We start from the raw sequence: 23,101 nt of genomic DNA, 5'->3' as shown, positions 1-23,101 counted from the left end.
GATCAAGAAAATGATCATGTCTGTCCGCCCCCCTCCTCCACCTTTCAGTCTCCCCAGTCCTAGTTACTGTCTAATTATAATGTGATCAAGCTTTTCTCCCAAGATGGGAGAGGAAAAAAATGTATTCCTCTGTCTCTTCTTTGAAAAGATTAAGTGGGGCCAGAGTAGGTAGGAAATATTTTAATACTGTCTAGCTGGATGCTATTTTTTTCTTTTGTTATGAGGTATAGTTCAATGGGTAGGAGTGGGGAGAGAGACATAGGCAGAAATGAAAACGAAAAAATGAAAATACACACAAAATTATTTCCTTCAAATGAGCTTGTAAGATATGATTTTGAGACCTTTTATCAATTCTGGCTATCCTCCCCAGATAACTTTCCAATTTACCCTTCCTAAAAAGTGAAGCTTAAACAAAAAGATTATATGATGATCAATTCTGATGGACGTGGCTGTCTTCAATAATAAAGTGATTCAAATCAGTTCCAATTGTTCAGTGATGAAGAGAGCCCAGAGAGAGAACTGTGGGACCTGAATGTAGTTCACAACATAGCATTTTTACTCTTTTCGTTGGTGCTTGCTTGCATTTTCTTCTTTTTTAAACTGGTTTGATCTAATTTTTCTTATGCAGCACAATAATTGCTCAATAAATTTGAATATAAGCATAAGATTTTATACTCATCTCCATTAAATTTGGCCCAACCCTTTCAAGTCCAGTGAGAACTTTTTGTATCCTGGCACTATTTCTTAGAAAGCCTATATCATATAATATTGAACAGATCTTTTTAAAAGCTAAATTGCTCACTTATAGACAAATCACCTCAAAACACTTAAGAACTCTGATGTATGCACAATATGATTCCCTAGGAATGACGAGGAACCCATTTCCTAACAAAGAAGGATAACTTGGTGCAGAATGGACATATATTTTTGGTAAAAGGAATTTGTTTGCTACTGGTTCTATTTCTACAAGGTTTGTTCGGATAGGATATTGACTTGATGCTTTCCATTCCAACTCTAATTCCGTGAATTGAGAAAACTTTCTTGTACATTATTGGTACTTAATAAAACAATGTCTATTTGTACTCACAGCCTGCTATCTGGATTACTGTTATGGTGTTCTTCTAATAACTCTATTTTCCTCAAGTATCTTCTACTTCAATCCAATTTGCACTCTGTGGAAGTAATTTTCCTTAAATATGGCTCTTACCATTTAACTCCACCACTCAATAAATTCCAATGACAACTAGGGCTAAATACAAACCACTTAAAGACTTCACAATCTACCTTTCTAGCCTGATTATACATTGACTTCCCTTCACACTCTCTAAAGTCCAGCCAAAAAGGTTTTTTTCAGATGACATTGTATCTCCTACCTACCTCTGTGCCTTTACATAATTCTGACTGTAATTCCTGTGTCTCTTGGATTTCTTAAGTTTTTCTCCAAAATTAGCTTAAGGATTACCTGTGATGTAAGGGTTTTTTTAATCCCCAAGCTATCAGTCTTCACAGAATCTGAGAGCTGGAAAAGGTTTCGGGGGTCTTGTACAATTCCACACACAAAAGAAATTCCCACTATCAAATATTCAATTCAAAAGCTATTCATTTAATCTATGCTTAAAAACCTTTGAGGGAAACTCTACTACCTTTTAGAAATCCTTATTGTTTGGAATACAGTTAGGTGGATAAGAGTACCAGGCCTGGAGTCAGGAAAACTTATGAGTTCAAATTTGGTCTCAGACACAATCTGTGAGACCTTGGGCAAGTAATTTTATCTTATCTCAGTTTCCTCATCTGTAAAATGAGCAGGAAATAGCCAAACCACTTCAGAATTTCTTCTCCATGTCTTTATACTTGAGCTTCATCCATTCCCATTTCTGTTTCAGCAATCAGCTCCTCTTTGCTTTTTTAAACCTAAGTCCCAAATAGTACCTCTCCTCAATTTCCCCTATGCTACCAAGGATGTCATAATTAAAAGAGACTATGAGTATTAACACTAGACTGAGAGACAAAAAGATATATGCTTTACCACTATAAGCAAGGCAAGTGAGTAAAACTCCTGAACTACAATTTTCTTAACTCTAACTAAGGGAGTAGATATGGAATTGTTACAAAAAAAGCTCTTTGAAAATCATAGAAGTAGCACCAGCCCTGAGGTCAGGAGGATCTGAGTTCAAATCTGGTCTCAGATACTTGACATGTCTTAGCTATGTGAGCCTGGGAAAGTCACTTGACCCCAATTGCCTCAACAATGACAACAATAACAAAAAAATCATAAAAGTATTTTTATAAATGTGAATCATCATCATGGTAAACAAACAATTTATTTCTCCTTTAGATATGTTGCTCAATCAGCTAACTATATATAGTATTACATCTATTTTTTTCCATTAAAGAAAAATCTTTAGACTAGAAAGTACACGACAAATATCATTAATTGAAATTCAAAATAAGCAGCATTGCTTTAAACTGAATTTAAGTCTCTATGCCCAGATAACATATCCTAGAGTACTGGGGAAAAAACAAACAAACAAACAAACAAAAAACTCCCAGTTCTGATCAACTAACCAAGAGAGGTACTCAATGAAGATAGTGGGAAATAGGTTCATAGACTCCTAAAGCCCAGAGATTTGAGAAAATATTTTATTTTTCAAAAGTGAGAAAAAAAAAAAAAAGATTTATCAGAAACTATAGCCTCATGAACTTGACAATTAACCAGATAAAATCCTAGAACATATTAAATAGATAGGTGAAAAGAAGATAATTTTTAAAAGTATATTCTAAGCTTCAGTAGAGGAAATACCTAAATGCATGAAGATAGAAAAAGATCAAATGAAAGCAATAATCATTGGAAGCCAGCGTGGATTTATTGAAAATAGCTCTTGTGAAACTAGTTTAATTTGCCTTTTTTGAGGGTTATTAGGCTAATAGATGAGATAAAGGCCATAAGCAGAGTATATCTGAATTTCAGAAAGGAAGATGAAAATAAATTAATGGACAAAATTGGGAAATATAAACTGTAAATTAGCTTGCTGGATATGATGCTGTCTGAACAATACTAAAAGAATTCTGAATAATGGAATGATGCTAACCTGAAAGAACCCTCTAATCCAGTTATCGAATATAACCCAAAATACTACTAAGTGCAAATGAACCATATTAAAATGTAATTTGGAAACGTTTAGCAAAATAAATAAAAACACAACAAAACATAGATAATATTACATTTTAAAACTAAGCTAATATGTAGCCCTGAAAAATGTTAATGAATAGATTAAAAAATTGATAAGCCATGTGAAAAAAAGCAAATTTTAAAAAGTATATACTAAGTGTGGGATGGAGAAAATACATAAATGCATGAAAGTAGAAAAGGAAAGAATGAGAATGAGGAACAGCTAATTGATCTAATTTGAGTCCCAAGAAAGAAATACTGTAAGATAAGGCCAGAAAGATAAGACTAGAGTCAGAATGTCAATGGCTTTCATTGCTAGGCTAATAAATTTGTATTTTAGCCTCCTGGTAATAGGGAAACAGATACAAGATATCAAAGGAGCCTAATTCGATCTTTATTATCACAAAGATTACCCTGTTAACTGTGTGAAAGATAAGTTTCATCATAGTACCTAACACTTATGTGGACTGACTGATAGGACTGGGGAATGGAAAAGCCTTGAGTTAAGAGGACCCATTTAAAAGTTATAAAAGTCTAAAAGAAACAAAGAAAAGAACCAAAGTGGCAGCAAAGAATGGAAAGATGATGGAAGCATGGCTTTAGATAATCTTACAAGTCTCTTATGGCTCTAATGATAATTTATGGGTCTATAAGATATTTTAGAGGTTGAATCAATAGGGGTGGTACCTGACTTGATAAAAGAGGATGAAGTAAAGGGAAAACCATAGATAATTTGAAGGTTAAAAATCTGGAAAATTATAAATATGATGACATCATGAATAGATATACCAAAGTTGAAAGAGAGGGGAAATTGGTGAGAGTGGGAGCAAAGAAGAGTTATGCTGAATTGGAAGTGGAAATAGGACATCCAGGTAAAATTAGAATCCCAGATAACTGGAAATGGAAGTTTGAAGTTCAGGTGAGTGACTGGCTACCTTGATGTATAAAAAAAACCATGGAAGCAGATAAGATCAACAAGAACATGTTTATTTGGGGAATCTAAAGGTAAAATCAAAAACCTATCCCTCTTAAAAAAAATCTTAGAGGGTCTGGTTAAATTAATTGATTGTGGCTATATTTTAAAACACTCAGATTTTCAGCAGAAAACACATTAAAAAACTCATCTTTGTTCTCTTCTCCACATAATCTTAAAATTTCTGAGAATTAAAAGACAAAATTTTCTTTTTATCTTCCTTCTCAATTAACAGAACTGAAGAAGTGACAGCTCATATTACAGTTACTGAGTTGCTTAAAGATAAGATAATTAAAAACAAAACAAAAAGACCTAGGTTATTTTTTAATATAAAGGTTACTTAGTATCTGTATTTCATTGTTAAAGAAAAGAACTTTTCACCTTCATAAAAGTTAAAGATATAAACATATAGTTAAGTAATATCTTATTAAGAACCTACTATGTGCTAGGCACTGTGCAAAACTCAGAGAGGCAAAAGACAAGTCCTTGCCCTCAAGGAGCTCACAGTCTAAAGGAGAAACAACATGTAAACAACTATGTAACAACAAGCTATGTATATGATAAATAGGAGAAACCAACATAGGGTAAATACTAGAATTAAGAGGGATTGGGAAAGGCTTCTTGCATTTCAGTTGGGATGTGAAGGAAGGGAAGGAGGCAGAGATGGAGAGAAAGGTTATTCCATGCCTATGGGACCGTTGAGAGAAAACACTCTTGGTTGTTACTTGAGGAACAATAAGGAGGCCATGGTCACTGAATCAAAGAGTGTATGTCTGAGTACGGGGAAAAAGAAGATTAGAGGGGTGTGGGAGGGACAGTCTATATTATGACAAGTTTGGAATGTTAACTAGAGGATATTGTGTGATTTTGGAGGTGACAGGGAACCACTGGAATTTGCTGAGTAGAAGGATGCTAAAAGATCAGATTATAATTATTTTCTTTCTTCCTCCTGAAAAATCAAACTATGGTTATTTACCAATTTTCTCCAAGAAATATAATGCTGGAAACTATACAGGATCATTAATTGATCCATAACTAGCTCAAAAGAGGTGCTGCTATTCAAGAAAAGTCCCCATTACTACCAAGCATCAACAAAATTTAATTGCCTCACCTCTTCTACTCTGCACTGAAGCAACAGGAAAGAAAAGAGATAGGAAAAGATTAGGAATATAAAAAGAGTTCAGACAAATCCTTAAATATAAAATTAAAGACAGATTTTTAAAAATTAACCTAAAAGTAAAAAACAGATGTTTAGTTTTCAGACAAAGCTTATACTATGTAAAAAGTTACTACTTTTCCTTTCCTCATCTAATAAAATCATAGATCCTGGCTCAGTGTTATTTACAAGGTTTATTTTGGTTAAAAGGGAGCTATAAAAAGGGAGATGACTGTTTACCATTTTTGTGGAGAAATCAGAACATTTAATCAACCTTTAAAATATATTAAGATTGAACACAAGAGATCTGAGAACTGTAGATGGGAAAAGATGATTTTTAAATGACATTTATTTCTTTATTAACTTTTTTTCCATAAAAGAATGTCAGTCTCATATTTCTCAAATACTTCTCCCAGTAAAATTTTTATGCATACTTACTGATCTGATTCAAAGTCTCTTGGGGAATCCAACTCATATCAACATCATTTTGGTTTGATGTACCCATTTCTACTTTCTGGGCTGGTCTTTTTCTCTAAAAGAAACACAAATAATTTCTGGTTTATCAGTACTGAAGTAAATATTTAATTAGAATTATCATCATTAACAACAACTAAAACATTAAGTTTCTGTTTTATTATAAGAACCTAAGAATTACTTAATGATTTTCAATTTCATTTAAAGTAAACCATACAAAATTTTTTTTTTTTCAATCTAAAGATGTCATAGGGCATTGAGTTAATAACACAATATTAAATTATTTTCATGGTTATAACTATTTGAAAGAACACATGCAAATTACCTTCCTAGATTCTAGAAGCTGATGAAGTCCAACAACGACTAGGAGCCCAAGTCCAGCAAGAAACATATACATAAAGATCCTTATTTCAAGGCAGAAAAAAAAAAATAGCACAAAGAATTACATAAATTCAGATAACTGCTATTATAGTTTTAATATATGCCATAAATTCTCTAAATAACCTTATGAATAAGAAATGGAAGTTTAAAAGACTCAATTATATTAGGAGACAATTATGTTGATACACACTGACTATGCAACTCTCTGGACAAATCTCTCAAGTTTCTCCAGCAACTGTCTAAATCTCCAAAATGCAAGTGTTTATAATCTGCATAGGCAAAGTTTTCCCATACAGGAAGCTATCTATACCAGCGAAATCACAAGTCTGGTTTTAAAACAATTTTGAAGGCTTAGTAAATTATTTTATGTTATCTTTTTAGGAAGTCATGAATGAATAATATAAATTATAATCTAAAGTAAAGTACCTCACAAAACATGGCAAATAAAAGAAGTTCATAGTGGAACAACTGAGTGATAGATTTTGCAAATCACTATATACATTCTCTGCTGAAACACTAAATAACATTCTTAGAGATCAAATCTTAAAATATTTTTCTATAGTAGCATTACAAAAGGATAAGTCAAGAGAAAATTAATGTTTTTCCATCAGTTTGAGAGATGATACAGTTTTAACTCTAGTAGGCAAGAGTTTGAGGAATAGGGGTAAAATGGAGCAAGCTGGACTACTTCCTTGTCCTTCCAAAAACAGTGGCTTTTAAAGAAGCTATGTGAATCCTTAATTAGCAGTAATATTAAGCATGTTTTAAAGTAAATCACAAGTTCTCTGATAAACTCTTTTGCAGAAAATATAAGAAATATGTGGAAATAAAAGTGAACTAAAGCTTTATTTCCCTATAAAGATTACATTATCTCTCTTTTCACTAATTATCTAAGGCCCAGCTTCTTAAGCTGAGGGTTGTAATATATATATATATCTCATAACTGAATGTAGTCACAAAATTTATTTATTATGAACAAATGTTTGATTTGTATGTTTTATATACCTACAGACCTGGAATCACATAAAAATTTCTCAGGCGAAAAGAAGACACAAGTTTAAGAAGCCTTGACCTAAGGGACTCAAATAAGGAGTCTGAATTTCCCTAAGTATACATGATACCTCTACCATTTCTGGAATAACATGCCCACCTGACAAACATATTTAGGAAGCAACACATCTTAAGAGTTTTACTCTAACTGCCCATCAGGAGAAGATGCACAATACAACAGAATATTATTATCAAGGTAACAAGTCACTTTACTTTTCTACAACTCAGTTTGTTTCTGTAAAATGAGGTTGGCTAAATGATCTTCAAGAACCCTTCCAGCTTTAAATCTATCATCTTATGATCTATTTTATCATAATTCTTACGTTTCTCCATCCAACCCATCTTCTCTTTCAATAATTGTAACTGTTTGATTGAAGACGGCATCTTGGAACACATTGCCCTAATAAAAAACACAAGTTCAAATGTGTTGAAATGGTCAAAGATTGTTTCTTAGTCAAATTTCTTCACTGTATATGTATTTATATTTAATAGCATTTTCCTCAATTACATGTAACGATATGTAATTTCCCTCAATACATGTAACGAATGTTTTCAACATTCATTTTTTTTTAAAAGATTTTGAATTCCAAATTTTTATCCCTCTTTTCCTCTTCCCTCTCTAACACAGCAATCTAATATTGGTTAGACATATACAATCAAATTCTACATCAGCCATATTGTGAAAAATCAGAACAATGAGAAAGAAAAAAGTGAAAATGGTATACTTTGATCTACATTCAGACTCCATAGTTCTTACTTTGGAAGTGAATAATATTTCCCATCACAGACAGTTCTTTGGAATTATCTTAGAACACTGTATTATTGAGCAGAGATAAGTCCATCATAATTGATAATCACACAATATTGATATTACTATGTACATTGTTTTCTTGGTTCTGCTCACTTCACTCGGCATCAGTTTCTGTTAAGTCTTTAGGTTTTTCCAAAATATGTTTTTTCATCATTTCTTATAGCAATTACATTCACATACTACAACTTGTTCAGCCACTCTTCTCTAATTAATAACTTTCCTCTCAATTTTCAATTCTTTGTTACCACAAAAAGAGCGGATATAAAAATACACGTGGGTCTTTTCCCCTTTTCTATTATCTCTTTGGGATACACATCTAGTAGTTGTACTGCTGGATCAAAATATATGAAGTTTTATAGTCTTTTCACATAGTTCTAAATTGCTCTCCAGAACAGTTGGATCAGTTTACAATTCTACCAACAATGCATTGGTCTCAATTTTTCCACATATTCTCCAGTATTTAATATTTTTCTTTTCTCACATTAGCCAACTTGATAGGTGATACCTTAGTTATTTTAACTGGCATTTCTCCAATCTATAGTGACTTAAGAGTATTTTTTTCTATATGACTATAGATTGATTTCATCTGAAAACTGCCCGTTCCCATACCCTTTGACTATTTATCATTTGGGGAATGACTTGTATTCTTATAAATTTGATTTACTTCTCTGTATTCCAGCTTTGTAAACTGTAGTTCATAACCCCACATGGGCTGTCATAACTGTATGTGGAGATTTTTGATTGCATTAGTCTTGTTTATACAAAACCTTTTAAATTTAATATAATCAAAATTATCCATTCTGCATTTCATGATGATTTCATCTCTTTTGGTCATAAAATCTCCCCTTCTCCATGCATCTGAGATAAACTATTGTCTTCTCTTTTAATCCGCTTAGGTGATGTATCACCCTTAATGTACAAATCATGTACCCATTTTAATCTTACCTTGGTAAAGGGTGTGAGATATTGATCTATGCCTAGTTTCTGCCACACTGTTTTTTCCAAGTAGTGAGTTCTTATGCAAGAAATTGGAGTCTTAGTGTTTATCAAACAGTAGATTATTAACACAAAGTTAGATTTAAACAACTGGAAAAATATCAAGTGCTCAAGGGTAGTCTGAGCTAATATAATAGAAATAATTTTACTTAAATTAATCTACCTATTAAATTAAACCTACCTTAAATTAAGCGCCTTACCAATCAAACTGCCAAGAAATTACTTTATAAAGCTAAAAAATAGTAACAACACTCTGGAAGAACGTAAGGACAAGAATTTCAAGAAAATTAATGAAAAAAAAAAATGCAAAGGAAGGTGGCTTACCTATATTAGACCTAAAACTATATTATAAAGTAATGATCATCAAAACCATTTGGTACTGCCTAAGAAATAGAACAGTGGATCAGTAGGATAGGTTAGGTTCACAGGATACATTAGTCAATGACTATAGTAATCTGGTGTTTGAAAAATCCAAAGATTCCAACTCCTGGGCTAAGAATTCAATCTATGATAAAAATTGCTAGAAAAACTGGAAAGCAGTATGGCAGAAACTAAGCAATGACCAACACCTAACACCCTATACCAAGATTCATGATTTAAACATGAAAACATATTATAAGCAAATCAAGAGAATTAGGGACAGTCTTACTTCTCAGATCTGTGAAGAAAGAAGGAATTTATGGCCAAAGAAGACTAGAAAATGTTATGAAATACAAACTAGTCAATTTTGATTATATTAAATTAAAAAGGTTTCGTACAAATAAAACCAATGTGGCCAAGATTAGAAGAAAAGCAAAAAACGGGGAAAAAAAAGTTTAAACCTCCAATATTTCTGATAAAGGCCTCATTTCTAAAATATAAAGAAAAACTGACTCAAATTTATAAGAAAACAAGCCATTTTCTAATTAATAAATGTCAAAAGATATGAACAATTTTCAGACAAATGAAAGTCATTTCTAGTCATATGAAAAAAATGCTCTAAATCATTATTCATTAGAGATTTGCAACAACTTCATACTTCAGATTGGTTAAGATGACAGGAAAAGATGATGATAAAAGTTGAAGGGGATGAAGGAAAACTGGGATACTAATACATTGTTGATGGAGTTAGGAACATATCCAACCATTCTGGAGAGCAATTTGGAATTATACTCAAAAAGTTATCAAACCATGCATATCCTTTGATCCAGGAGTGGCTCTACTGGGTTTGTATTCAGAGATCATAAAAAAAAGGGAAAAGGACCCACACGTGCAAAAATGTTTGTGGCAGCCCTTTTTGTAGTGGCAAGGAACTGGAAACTGAGTGGATGCCCATCAGTTGGAGAATGGCTAACTAAGTTATGGTATATGAATGTAATGGAAGATTATTCTATAAGAAATGATGAGCAGGATGATTTCAGAAAAGCCTGGAAAGACTTACACGAACTGATGCTAAGTGAAGTTAGCAAGAGAACACTGTACACCACAACAAGATGATTATGTGATGATCAACTGATGAACTTGGCTCTTTTCAACAATGACACGATTCAAGACAATTCCAATAAATGTGATAGAAAAAGCCATATGCATCCAGGGAGAGGACCATGGAGACTGAACGTGGATCACAATATTTTTACCTCTGTGAAAATTTTGCAGCACAAGATTTTTTGCAAGGTAGATGCTGAAAATTATCTTTTCATGTATTTAAAAAAATTTTTTAAAGCTACAATTATTTTTAACAACACTAGGTTATTAGTCATTTACTACTGTTTCTTGTGTACCTAACTCATCCCAATAATCCACCACTCTATTTCTTAGCCAATACTAAATAGTTTTGATAATTGCTTTTTAGTTTTTAGATCTGGGATAGCTAGACTACCTTCCTTTACATTTTCTTCCCCATCAATTCCTTTGATATCTTTGACCTTTTCTTTTTGACTGGAATATGACACTGAATAAGGAAATTAATTTAGATACAATTAAGATTTTTATCTTATCATTTATGGACTCAACCTACCATGAGAACTGATTTTTCCAATTGTTTAAATCTGACTTTATTTGTGTGAAAAGTGTTTTGTCATTGTGTTCATATAGTTCCTAAGTTTGTCTTGGCAGGTAGGCTCCCAAATTATTAAAAGTTTCAAAAAGGTTTAAAAAAGCCACATCGGATGACCTTAACAGTATTCTTATAATTGATAAGAACAATATGTGTAGCCAGCAGAACCAAACAAGCAAATTTTAAGTTCAAGTCTTTGGTTTAAATTTATCACTTATCGGCAAAGAATTGGAAATTGAGAAATGGCTGAACAAATGGTAGTTTGGTTGTGACAGAATATGTCATGTTTTAAAAAGAGACAAGCAGCACACTCAGAAATACATGGAAAGACTTACATGAACTGATGCAAAGTGAAAAAAGTAGAACCAGGAGAGCATTGTACACAGTAACAATAATAATATAAGATGATCGACTGAATAATTTAACTATTCTCAGCAATACAATGAGCCAAGACAAGTCTGAATGACTTAAAATGAAAAAATGCTACCATCCTTAGAGAAAGAACTGATGAAGTCTTGAATACAGATCAGAGAACACTTTTTTTAACTATTAAAATTATTTCTTGGATTTTTTTGAGGAAAGGGGGTAGCTATATTTTCTTTTACAACATGAATGATATGGAAATGTTTTGTATGATTACCCATGTATAACCTATATCAAACCACTTGCCTTCTCAATAAGAGAAGTGGAGAAGGAAGGAGAGAATTTTGAAGTCAATATAAACAAATGTAAATTGTTTTTACATGTAATTTGGGGGGAAATAAAATACTAAGTAATAAAAATAAAATAAAATTACTACCATTGAAGAATCAATCAGTATTACATTGCCACTTTGAGAACCAAAGGAAAGGGAGAATGAAGGAATGGGAGGGGAAGCATTAGTCATAAGAGATACATGATAAAAAAAGGTGTAAAACAACAACACTTCCATCAGATTTTCTTTCCCTCTTAAGTAAAGAAAAAAATAAAGATGGTTTACTAGCAGCATACCATTCTAAGATGTGGGAAAGGAAAATCCAAATATATCTTCTAAATGGCAACAGATTAAAAACCAATCAATTAAGACATTCTACAGTGGAAATGTTAGTCATAAGACAGCTGGTTCTGTCATTTTAGCATCAAATTACATGAATCAAAGATCATGTTTATTCATTTTTAATAAGAACACTATCAAATTTTGCTTAATAATAATTAATTGATTCAGGCAAAACAATGTTAAGGAGGACTCAAGGGTCTAGGGCTAGCCACCCAGGACTGGACTAGTTCAGGGCAACACCAATTATCTGACTCCTTATTTTCTCTGGAGCAAATGACACTTGGATTTTTTAACTTTAGTGGATTTTGGTTATTATTTTATTAATGTTAGTAAAAGAATGACTGTGGTTGGAGCAACTTTATGGAAAGTATACTTCTACTTGTATTTAATTCATACCAAACTCAGAAACATAAGTACAATACATAAAAACTTTTAAAATCTATTAATAAAGATGATTCAATATGACCATTTTTCACTGAAATACTGTAACTATGGGGGCAATTAGGTGGTATAGTGCATAGAGCACCAGCTCTGAAGTCAGGAGAACCTGAGTTCAAATCTGACCTCAGACACTTAACACTTCCTAGCTGTTTGACTCTGGCAAGTCAAACCCAATTGCCTCAGCAAAAAATAAAATAAATAAATAGATAAATAAATAAAGATGTATGCTAGATCACTTTGTTCCCAATAATTAAAATAAAACTAAGGCTATTTATTCTAGAACACTAAAAATCATAATGCATAACTCTTGAAAGAAGTAAAAGGCATAATGACTTCTACAACAGCCAAAAGCCAGGCAACTAGAGAAGGGGGCATTTTGGCTAATTCACAAATTTGAATATTAAGTCATTCAACAATGAGTGGCCTATGATCCAGGATGATTATTTATCAAGCAAAATTTCACTACTCACATTGAATTGCAACTTTAAATAAAAGAAGAAAGTTTAAGCAGGCCTTACATTTAAATCTTTGTAGTTCAGATTGATGACTAGACCAAATGGACGCCCACCCATGGGCTCTGCAGGGATGAAAGAATACTCAAATGTTGCCTGCCTCTGGGGTGGCACTACAGTGTTCAGTGGCAAAGCTGTGAAGTTCTGGATATAAAACTGGTAATCCTGAGGATAGCGGAATGAGGCATCTAGGGATTCAACAATAAAATCTTCTGTGCCCTTGTTTGTAAAGCCTACCAGGAACTTCACAATGTTATTTGCTGGGAAATCTGAGGGGGAAAAATAAGATAGTAAAGTTAGAAATCTTTAATACATAAAAATGATGCCTAAATAATTCCAACCTTAAAAATTACACTTATCTCCATTTATAGAAGTCAAATCTCCATCATGACTATGATCTGGAAGCTATTGTAAATATACAGTAGTAGCACTATTATTTAGTAGTTGTATAGTTCACCTTAAGAAACTTTAAGGTACAAAGCTGATAGCTGGAAGAAAGCAGTGATAAACTGGCTGAAAATTTCAACATAGCCACATGAAATTAAATTGTGTTACCCCCATTTAGAATAGATCCCAATAGTAAGAGACCTGATAAAGGGGATGAAAGGAACAATGAACTTTTCATGTCTTATAAGCAAAATGATTTATATTACCTTATCTTTATCAGGAGATAACTCCTTACACTAAGATTGTTTATTAGTCTGAACGATGAAGTCTCACAAGAATCTAAGTAATAGCTTCAATTTCTATAGATGACCTGCATTAGCACGAGTTTCCTCCCTTCCAGTATAGTTCCTTGTACTAATGAAATCATGAGCCTAGTCCTCATACCTACCTATAGTACTTTTAAGATTTCCAAGGCACTTTCCCCAGTCCTATTGTGAGGTACTTTAAAGAGTCTCATTTTCTAAATGAAGAAACTGAGGCTCAAAGTAGTTCAATGAGGTGGCCAAATTTGAAGATTAAGTGTCAGAGCCAGAATTCAAACTCAGCTATTCTAATTCTAAATTTTATGTTCTTTCCATGATAATTCTGTTAAAGAGATGATATAAAAGGGTAAAGAAAGAACAGAGCTATGATATTATCAATAACATGAGATGAGTGATAAAAATGCAAATGAAGTAAAAAAAAAAAAAAAAAGCCAAAGAGGAGGAAACAAAATTCTTTCTTCAAATTACAAGAAATAAAAGTATATCAGTATGAAAAAGAAAATTTCAGCAATCCCTGTGAAACAAATACTTAAGAAAAAGCAAACACCTTTTATTTTTACAACTTTTACTCATGGAACAACTATCCAATTGACAATTGACTACAAACAAAAAAAAACCAAGTAATCTTCTGAAACCAGACACTTTGAAAATGCTTGGTGATTCATGGGTATTTATTTCCTAAGTTACAAATTTTTCTGTGTACTTCCCCTCCCCCCAGTTTATTTTTCCTTTTCAAGTTTCATGTGTCATGTTCAAAAATAACATGTATGGTAAAAGGAATACCCACTATGCTAATTCTGGGATACAACTATTTTGAATGGGAATATATGCAAAGTATTCCCTCAAGAACCATTCCAAAACTTTTTTACCTTTCCTTAAGGTCTTTCTACATCTAGCTCCAGTTCCCTGCTTGTATGATTACTGAGGAATATTTTTACATAAAATGCTGAAAAATGTTTATTTTACCTTCTCCTTTTACAAATAAGATAGTTGTATCTGCACTTGGTGAGGCTTCAGGTTCACCAGAGAGGTCTTCTTCTTTTTCTTCTGCCTAAGAATATTAAAAAGTTATATATGTGTGAAAAAAAAATCATGGTAATGGCAGTAGGGCTGGCTACCAGACTTTTATTATATCACCTATAGAACAATAAGGCAGTGAATAAGCATATCTAATGCCTGACAATTCTTTCTGCTAGAACATTTCTAGAAAATGCTACAAATACATGAGTATGAGGATTATTTACTATATATGAAATCATTATAGGGAAATGTAATCAATATGTACTAAAGAATAATGGATAAAGATTACAGATCTAAGGTAAAACCCCTGCTTTTTTTATTTAGTGGTTTTGAGTAATTACAACTGGCATATATATAGTGCTTCAAGATCTGCAGAGTCCTTCTGAATGTCAATACATTTGTGAAGTGCTACCACATTCTCCTTTATACAGATTCAATTCAGCAAGTATTTATTAAGTAACTATACCATACTAAGACTATAAATACAAAAGGGCAGCTTGTGGCACAACAGATAAAGTGATAGGAAGGCGTGGGTTCAAATTTAACCTCAGATATTTACTAGCTATATGAGTCTAGGCACCTTGTCTGGCTTGTCTCCTCATCTGTAAAATGAACTGCGGAAGGAAATAAGCTACCTCCTGTATCTTTACCAAGAAAACTCCAAATGGGAATCAGACATGACTGAACAACAAAATAAATACAAAATGATAAAGTCCCTGCCTTAAAGAAGCATTTATTTTACTGGGAGAATACAAAGTACATAAAAAAGTTATTTCAGGAAAAGAGAAAGCACTAATTATTGGGGGTATCAAATAGCACCTTTGAACATTATTTGTCCCCTCCTTCTAATTCTAGAACCTCCATTTAAGGAGAGCACCCAGGCCAGTTATTTCTTCATCTCTTCTTTTTCCGTTAGTCTGCAGTCCTCTGGAATTCTCCATCATGCCCCCAAAATCTTTTCATTCTGCACAACCATCATTTAATCCTGAACTCACACTAATTACAGTACCCTCTGCCTTCTTCCCAGAACTTCCATTTAAGGAGGGTACCCAAACCAGCTATGTATGCTTTCCTTCTCACCACTTTCAGCTTCCTTTTGTTTGTTATTTTCCTCATTAAAATATAAATTCCTTGAGGCACAAATTGTCTTTCTTTTTAGTAGGATTTGTATTTTGTGGGGCTTAGGTTTAGCCTTTAATAAATGCTGGGTAACAGAACACAGCAGAAACTTAAAGGGAACTACAGATTTTAAAAGATGCAGAAATTATGCTGGGTAGTGCTCTAAGTAAGAAAAAGATTATGAAGAGGCACAGGTTTGTGTAACAAGCAGGCTAATTTGACTAGAAAAAAGAATATATGAGGCAGAACATTGTTAGGTAAGTCTAGAAAGATGAATTAAAGTTATACTATGAAGGGCTTCAAATTTTTATTTCATTTTAAAGGCAATATTTTATTTTATTTTATTAATTTAAATTTAAATTTTATTTTATTTTAAAGGTCTCTGAAACTTCTTGAACAGTAGAATGACCTTGTAGAGATCATGTTTTAGAATCTGGTGAGTGTGTCAAAAATAAAAAGAAAAACCGAAAGCAGGGAAAGCAATAAAATTCTTTCCCCCCCCCCAGATGATAACTATGATATATATGTTTTCTCTATTATAGCTTTTTATTTACAAGTTATATGCATGGGTAATTTTACAACATTGACAATTGCCAAACCTTTTGTTCCAATTTTTCCCCTCCTTCCCCCCCCCCTCCCCCAGATGGCAGGTTGATCAATACATGTTAAATATGTTAAAGTATAAATTAAATACAATATAAGTATACATGTCCAAACAGTTATTTTGCTGTACAAAAAGAATCAGACTTTGAAATAGTGTACAATTAGCCTGTGAAGGAAATCAAAAATGCAGGCAGACAAAAATAGAGGGATTGGGAATTCGATGTAGTGGTTTATAGTCATCTCCCAGAGTTCTTTCCCTGGGTGTAGCTGGTTCAATTCAAGCAATAAAATTCTTGATAAGGAACTTGAGGAACAGAGAAGTGATTTATCACTTATCATACAGCTGGTAAATATCTGAGATGGGAATTAAGCCCAAATTTTCTTCATTTTAAATCCAAGATTCTATTCAGTATGGTATTCTGCCTCATTCTACCTCACGAGGTCTCAGTTACCTCATCTCTAAAAGTGAGTTGGCCCAGGTAATTTCTCAGGTCCATCCAATTTTAAATCTACAATTATATATTAAATAGGGAAGTAATTGGATATAAAATAAGATATAAGAGATGTAATACAGTTAGAGGGAAGACATACATTTGGTAGAATGAGGAGGGAAAGATTAGGGAAAACATAGATGATTACTGAGTTAATTTTTAAATGAGAAGGAATTCAAAAGTAGAAGTCTACCCAACTTCCAAATTCAACACTATAACCTCTGCTTTCCATTAGTTCTTAGCAGAACAACAATTTTATTATTTTTAGAAGTATTATAAAGGGAATCTAGTGCTGGCTGCGAATCTAGAAGAACTGAGTTTGAAGGCCAATTTAACACTTAGTAGCTAGACAGGTCATTTAACAAAAGTTACATGCTTTAAGTAAATCCATAGAATTTATCTATTAATTCATCAATTAGCCATCTTGATTAAACTGAAGCCTCTCCATCAATATAATTATAAATTCACTTTGTAGAATGTTTTAAAGTACATATACACACCTTATTACTTAAAAACTGAAAAAAAAAAAACCCTACTCTTTTCTTCATGCCACATGCCTGACTTTAGAACTATAGTTATCCCTTCTGTATCTTGACTTTCCCCATCGTAGTTTTGATATATTGTGAGTCAGCAAAAAAAATTAAATGGAATTTTTTGAATAGTTTTGCAAAAGCCACAGACACAGAAAAAACTTTAGAAATGCAGGTTTGCTATTTTTAAAAAAGGGCATTCCAATAGATTCTGGCATCACAAGGCTAAATTTTATGCTTTATACCTTTTAACTTTATGAATTTCTAAAGGAAAAGAAGGATGAAGACTCTACCCTTACAGATTTTACGTAGTTATTCCAGGGGAAGGAGGAGGAGGAGGAAGAGGAGGCGGTGAGGATGTTCCTGAGTGCAAGGGGTCATCCACCAATGCCCATAATGTGGAATTGTGCATATTTTTTAGGTTGAGGGAAAGAAAAGACAGCAAAGTTAGAATGGCTACTAAAATGAGCTGCCCATCTTCTTAATAGGACAAATCACCACTGGGGATTCTTCCTTCTGTTTACTCAAAAAAAAAGGAAACCAAATTTTCACAAGTCTCATATACTATGATTAATTCTCTTTCTATTCTCACCTCAAGTTACCCACCTGACATTGTTATTATTATTTTAATTTAAAATAGCATACTTTTTATTGCCAGCACCAATGAAGAAACGAATGAAAGAAACCAATGAAGAAACAATCTATCCAATTAGATGAGAAAAGCAAAATAACCTAATTATTATAATCTTAAAAAACATACAGATGCAGCATAAACAAGTGTATTAAAAGCTAAATAAAATAATAATTAAGTAGGATAACTCATAGAGGGATCCTTAAAAGATGTAAATTTTAAAAAAGACATGTATAGGGGTTAAGAAGGGGTATTCTAGGCAAAAAGGCTCTAATTTGTAAGCTACTTACTTCCAAGTGAAGCAAGAGTGTCTTGCTTTAAATATTCAAATAACAATAAAATCATAAATAGAAAGATAAATAGGAAGAAAGAATAAAGAATCCATTGATCCTTCAACCACAAGCAAAATCATAAAGACTAGAAACACCATGGGTTCAAGATTCACGTGTAATGAAATGAGAATGATGTTTGATTAAGATTAATTTGTCAGTTTTAAGTTAAATTACTTCATGCTATTTTTTTTTTTTTTAAGTTGACTGCTTTTGTTTTTGTATCACAGTTAGTTCTGGATATCCCAACCCCACTTCTCACTTACCCAACAAAACAAAAGTGATCAAGAAAAATAAATGGTACAAATGCATCTGAAAATGTATGCAACATTCTGTTCCTCTGTAGTTCCCCCAGCCTTCTCTTGAGAGGACATCTCCTATGTAGTGTAAAACACTACATTATGAAAAATAGTGAAGATACAGCAAAGTAAGTTTACAGAGAAAAAAACATTTATTTGTATTTCTGCTTGTAAAAGATCTTTTCTTCAGGACCAAGATTGAGTGTTATTACAGTTACTCAGGAATTAGTTTCCTTTAAGTGTTCTTTTAATTTATGTTATTCACGTTTCTGTGCTGCTTCTTGACTTTGAGGAACAAGATATGGGGGGGGGGAAGGGTGGGCGAGTAGGAAGGGAACTAAATCAGAATACTTCATTAGAACAGAGACATAAACTAGAGATCATTTAGAGGAGGATAATCAGGAACAGTAAAAGGTACTGAATTTATATTTCCCATCAGTTAAAGGAAATGGGGATGTTGGGACAGAAAACTGGGGGAGAAGGCAATACATGAGAGAGCTCACAAAGTACTTAAAAGGCTGTCTGTAGAAGGTGCATTAGACTTGTTTTATTATTTGACTTCTTTCCAGAGGACAGAACTCGTAGAACTTAGCAGAAGTTGCAAAGAGGCAAATTATGGCTGGCTGTTAAAAAATACTTGGAGCCATCTAGTTATTTAGGGAGTCAAAGGGATCATAGGTCTAAAAGCTGGAACTAGAAGGAACCATTGAGGCTCTCCAGTCTAATCTCATTTCACAGATGAAGCACAAAGTCAAGTGACTTAACCTTCATCACACAAGGTCCTCTAATTCCACAGCCAGTTGGTAGGGTTCCCTTTACTAGAAGTTTCAAGAAAAGAAATATGATTGGGGATCTCTATTGAAGGCTAGGTTTGATCAGATGACTCCTCAGTTTCCTTTCTGTGATTATAATAAAAAGTGAATAGAGATAAATTATCATCTACAAGGGGAAAAGGTGGCACAGTGACTAAATTACACTCTAGGATTCTTACTAAAAATCCAAATTTACTATCAAGAATTTCTACTACAAATGACAAGATTTTTAAGGTCTCTGACAAATGCAAATCTGATGTCAAAGCAAGACATTGTTATACGACATAATAGATTCTCTAGACCTCATAAAATTATTAACTGCTATTATAATCAATTTATGACAAGTTTTATCAAATGCATCACAAAAATCATTACCCAAGACATCAAATATCATCCACTAACCAAATCTGTGGGTTCATCTTCTTCTATTTCTGCTTCATCATCTTCATCTTCAACTATTGTATCTTCTAGTGCTTCTTCATCCTCTGTGGCATCTTGGGCCACTGCTATTGACCCTAATGATGTAAATAAAGGTGTTTTTTAGGTATATATGTAATAACTAAACCTCAGGTCAAGACATTAATAAGTTAATCCTTATGATCAAAATCATTATCACATAAATATCATTTAGGAGATATATTCATATATGCAAAACAGTAAAAACACTTAGAATTTGTTATCATATTATTTAGTAGAATCATATCAATAAATAACGAGCACCAATGCATGTAAAACACTACATTATTAAAATTCACAGTTAAGATACAGCAAAGCAATTTTACAGAGAAAAAAATGTGTATTTCTGTTTTTGTGAGTTTCCATTCTAAAATACTCATGAGGAAAAACGCAGGCTCAAGTCTCAAGAAAACAAAAGTAAAACAATACTGCTTTTCTGTGTAAGTAATTTAATACTTAAAGATTAAATAAAATCCTCTAAACTAGTATATTTAGTATTTTCTAAAAAAGACCATGAACACTATATCTAGGTCATCAACATGTTAATCTATCAATGGTTTGTGGAAAGAATGGTGATGTGGCAATTCAGTTTAAAAAATATAGGAAAGAGAACAAATACACATGCTGTAATAACCAGGAAAAAAAGCATATATAGGAGTCTTTTAATCCCAGGCTGGCTTCTACTTAAATGTTGGGGACAGTCATAAACTTTATTAAAAAGAAAGAGCACTACACTATTAAAAAAAAAAAAAAAAACAACTTTCCAAACTAAGATGTTAATAATTATATAAGATGGTAAAATTAAATTAAAATTAAATGCCCTTAAGTTGACTTACAAAATGGCCTTCATTTCAGCTTAATTTAGTAGATATTAAAGTACATATATTTATTAATACAACACTACATTTCATAAAAATTTTAGAAACATCTACTTGCCCTAAACCATTCTTGATGCAAAAAGTTAAGAAAAGCTATATACTGTAAAATATAAAATGTTTTAAGAAATATAACGTTATGGGGATAGGGAAATCCAAGTATGAATCAAATGTCAATTTTTATAGGAATATTAAAACCACAAAATAACAATGGCCATAATCATAATTTATTCACGTTATCTTTAAGAGGCAGAAAGAAAAGATATCTCCAAGCAGCTCCTAAGGCAACTTCATTTTTTTTTTTCTCATAACCTATAGGTGAAATATTTAAGTTTTCCTCAAAGACGTTTTTCCATACGAATCAAAAATCTTATCAATCTATTTTCCTTTCTTTGCAAAGCATAAGAATTCATTGGATTGTACACATGAAGATTTAATCAAAACATTCCCCGGATACTTTTACAGATGAAAGTGAAAGTGAAGTGACTTGTCCATGGTCATAAAATTAAGAGATCCAGTTGGAATTTTAGAATCCAGATTTCAGGATGCTCTTTCTACCTACTATACCGGCTCATTTCCCTTTTTGCCCACTTTACTGCTTTGGCTATTGTAGCATTCACTAATACCACTAGGGAATTTTTTTCACAACCTACAAGTTTTAGCATAAAGGCTCTCTTTCTAAATTAAGCCTAAGGTCAATAGCCCCCAAATAATTTTTAGATGAAATTTAAAGTGATTGAAAGAGTAGGGTTATAAAATCTATCCAACCTAACGACACGGTTAAAGGGACGCGAGAAGGCAAAAAGGAATCTTCCCCCCCTCCCCCCGCCCTTTTTTTTTTTTTTTAAAGGAATAAGGGGATAACAAAGTCAGATCTGTCACTAGGGTGGGAGAGGGGAAGGTTAAGACTGTCAGGAAAAAGGTGGCTCCCCAAAAGAGGTACTAGGGCAGGATGGGCGCAGGGAAACGTGGAATCCGCGAAATGAATGAAGCCGGGCCCCCGGGAGAAGATAATGACACGTCAGCCCAGAGCCCGGCGCCGAGTATGCGTGGGGGCGGGGGAGAGCGGTTGGTGGCGGCGCGGGCAGCAGCCACTGCAGCTCCGCTCCGCGCCCTCTTCTAGCCGGCCTCGGGGATGACCCGGCTCCCGGAACGCACGGCCAAAGGGGAGAAAAGCAGGTCGGAGCGTTGGGACAGGAGCACCGGACAACGTCACCCGACCCGGCTGGGGAAGAGCGCGCGGCCCGCTAGGGATCCGCATGGGAGGGGGTCTAGGGAGCCCCGCTCCCGAGGGCCTCCTCATGCACCCACGACGCCCCGCCCTGCTGCTCCCCGCATTCCCGATCATATGGATCAGCGGAGGGGAGAGACACAGGTCCGGGGGGAAGCGAAGGCCGGGGGCCGCAAGACCCCCGCGAGCGGTCACCGCCGCCCCCCACCGCCCCCCATCACCAAACTTGGCCAGCGCGGCAGTCATCTCCCGTCTTAATCCTCTCACTCCTCTCCCGCTGTACCTCCGGGGCCGCCCCCGAGCAGCAACGCAGTGGGGAAGACGAGGAGCACTAACAGGACCAAACGCGAGAGGAATCTCATGATGCGGCCAGTGGGCTTTTCAGCCTCCACAGGCTCTTACGGCGGCTTCGGCGGTAATGGCGATACTCCTCATCCGGGCTCTAAAGTGGGCGGGGCACGCACACGTAAAGGACGTGGCTCCGCCTCTATCCCGGCTAGCTCCGTTGTGAACGTGGCTCAGTCCCGGGCCAGGGAAGCCCTGGGGTTGAGGCTGGGTGGGGGAGGAGCGGGATGGCGTGGTGAGAGCGGTCACGTGACAACCCTTCTGGACTCATAGCTGGGAAAGTGACGTCTTCCTTACTTCAGGTGAGTTTCCCTCCTCTTGGATGTTCTTGTATGGCTTTGTCCTCCATTTTTGACTGGGCCTTGGGGAATCTATAGGGAAGGCGATCCTGGCTTCTTTACCTCGCAGTCTATTGTGATTTGCCAATAATTAAAGTGATAGCGTATTTTTAAGCTTCCATAATTTGGGTTACAGCTATTAATTTAGTGAATATTTACCAAATATCCAATGTGTCAAAGCTCTCTGCCGTATTCTAGAGGCATACAGAGTTGATCTGAAACATTGCTCCACCTTCTTGAAGCTTTTTTTTTTTTTAAGGGATGATGGTGATGGTGAT

At 34.2% G+C, this 23,101-nt stretch overlaps 1 protein-coding gene across 4 annotated transcripts in view; it reads right to left on the bottom strand.

The window, feature by feature from the left end:
- Window positions 1-23,101, bottom strand: part of SSR1 (signal sequence receptor subunit 1) — a 63,396-nt gene that overhangs the window by 27,949 nt on the left and 12,346 nt on the right. Inside the window, exons 1-8 of one of the 4 annotated variants that reach the window (XM_031946890.1) lie at window positions 22,424-22,628; window positions 19,981-20,093; window positions 14,711-14,795; window positions 13,041-13,303; window positions 7,527-7,603; window positions 6,098-6,176; window positions 5,737-5,830; window positions 5,254-5,268 (exon numbers count right to left, since the gene is read on the bottom strand). In XM_031946890.1, coding sequence (XP_031802750.1) covers window positions 5,254-5,268; window positions 5,737-5,830; window positions 6,098-6,176; window positions 7,527-7,603; window positions 13,041-13,303; window positions 14,711-14,795; window positions 19,981-20,093; window positions 22,424-22,502 — 805 coding nt within the window. In that variant the 5' untranslated portion in view covers window positions 22,503-22,628. Of the gene's footprint in view, window positions 1-5,253; window positions 5,269-5,736; window positions 5,831-6,097; window positions 6,177-7,526; window positions 7,604-13,040; window positions 13,304-14,710; window positions 14,796-19,980; window positions 20,094-22,423; window positions 22,629-23,101 lie in introns of those variants that run through there. The other 3 variants (XM_031946891.1, XM_031946893.1, XM_031946889.1) reach the window with 3 other exon arrangements.

The sequence above is a fragment of the Sarcophilus harrisii genome, chromosome 1 (genome assembly GCF_902635505.1).
Source record: "Sarcophilus harrisii chromosome 1, mSarHar1.11, whole genome shotgun sequence".
In the NCBI taxonomy this organism is placed as follows: Eukaryota; Metazoa; Chordata; class Mammalia; order Dasyuromorphia; family Dasyuridae; genus Sarcophilus; species Sarcophilus harrisii.
Note: the sequence above shows the minus strand (reverse complement) of the source record. Positions and strands in the feature narration are given on the sequence as shown.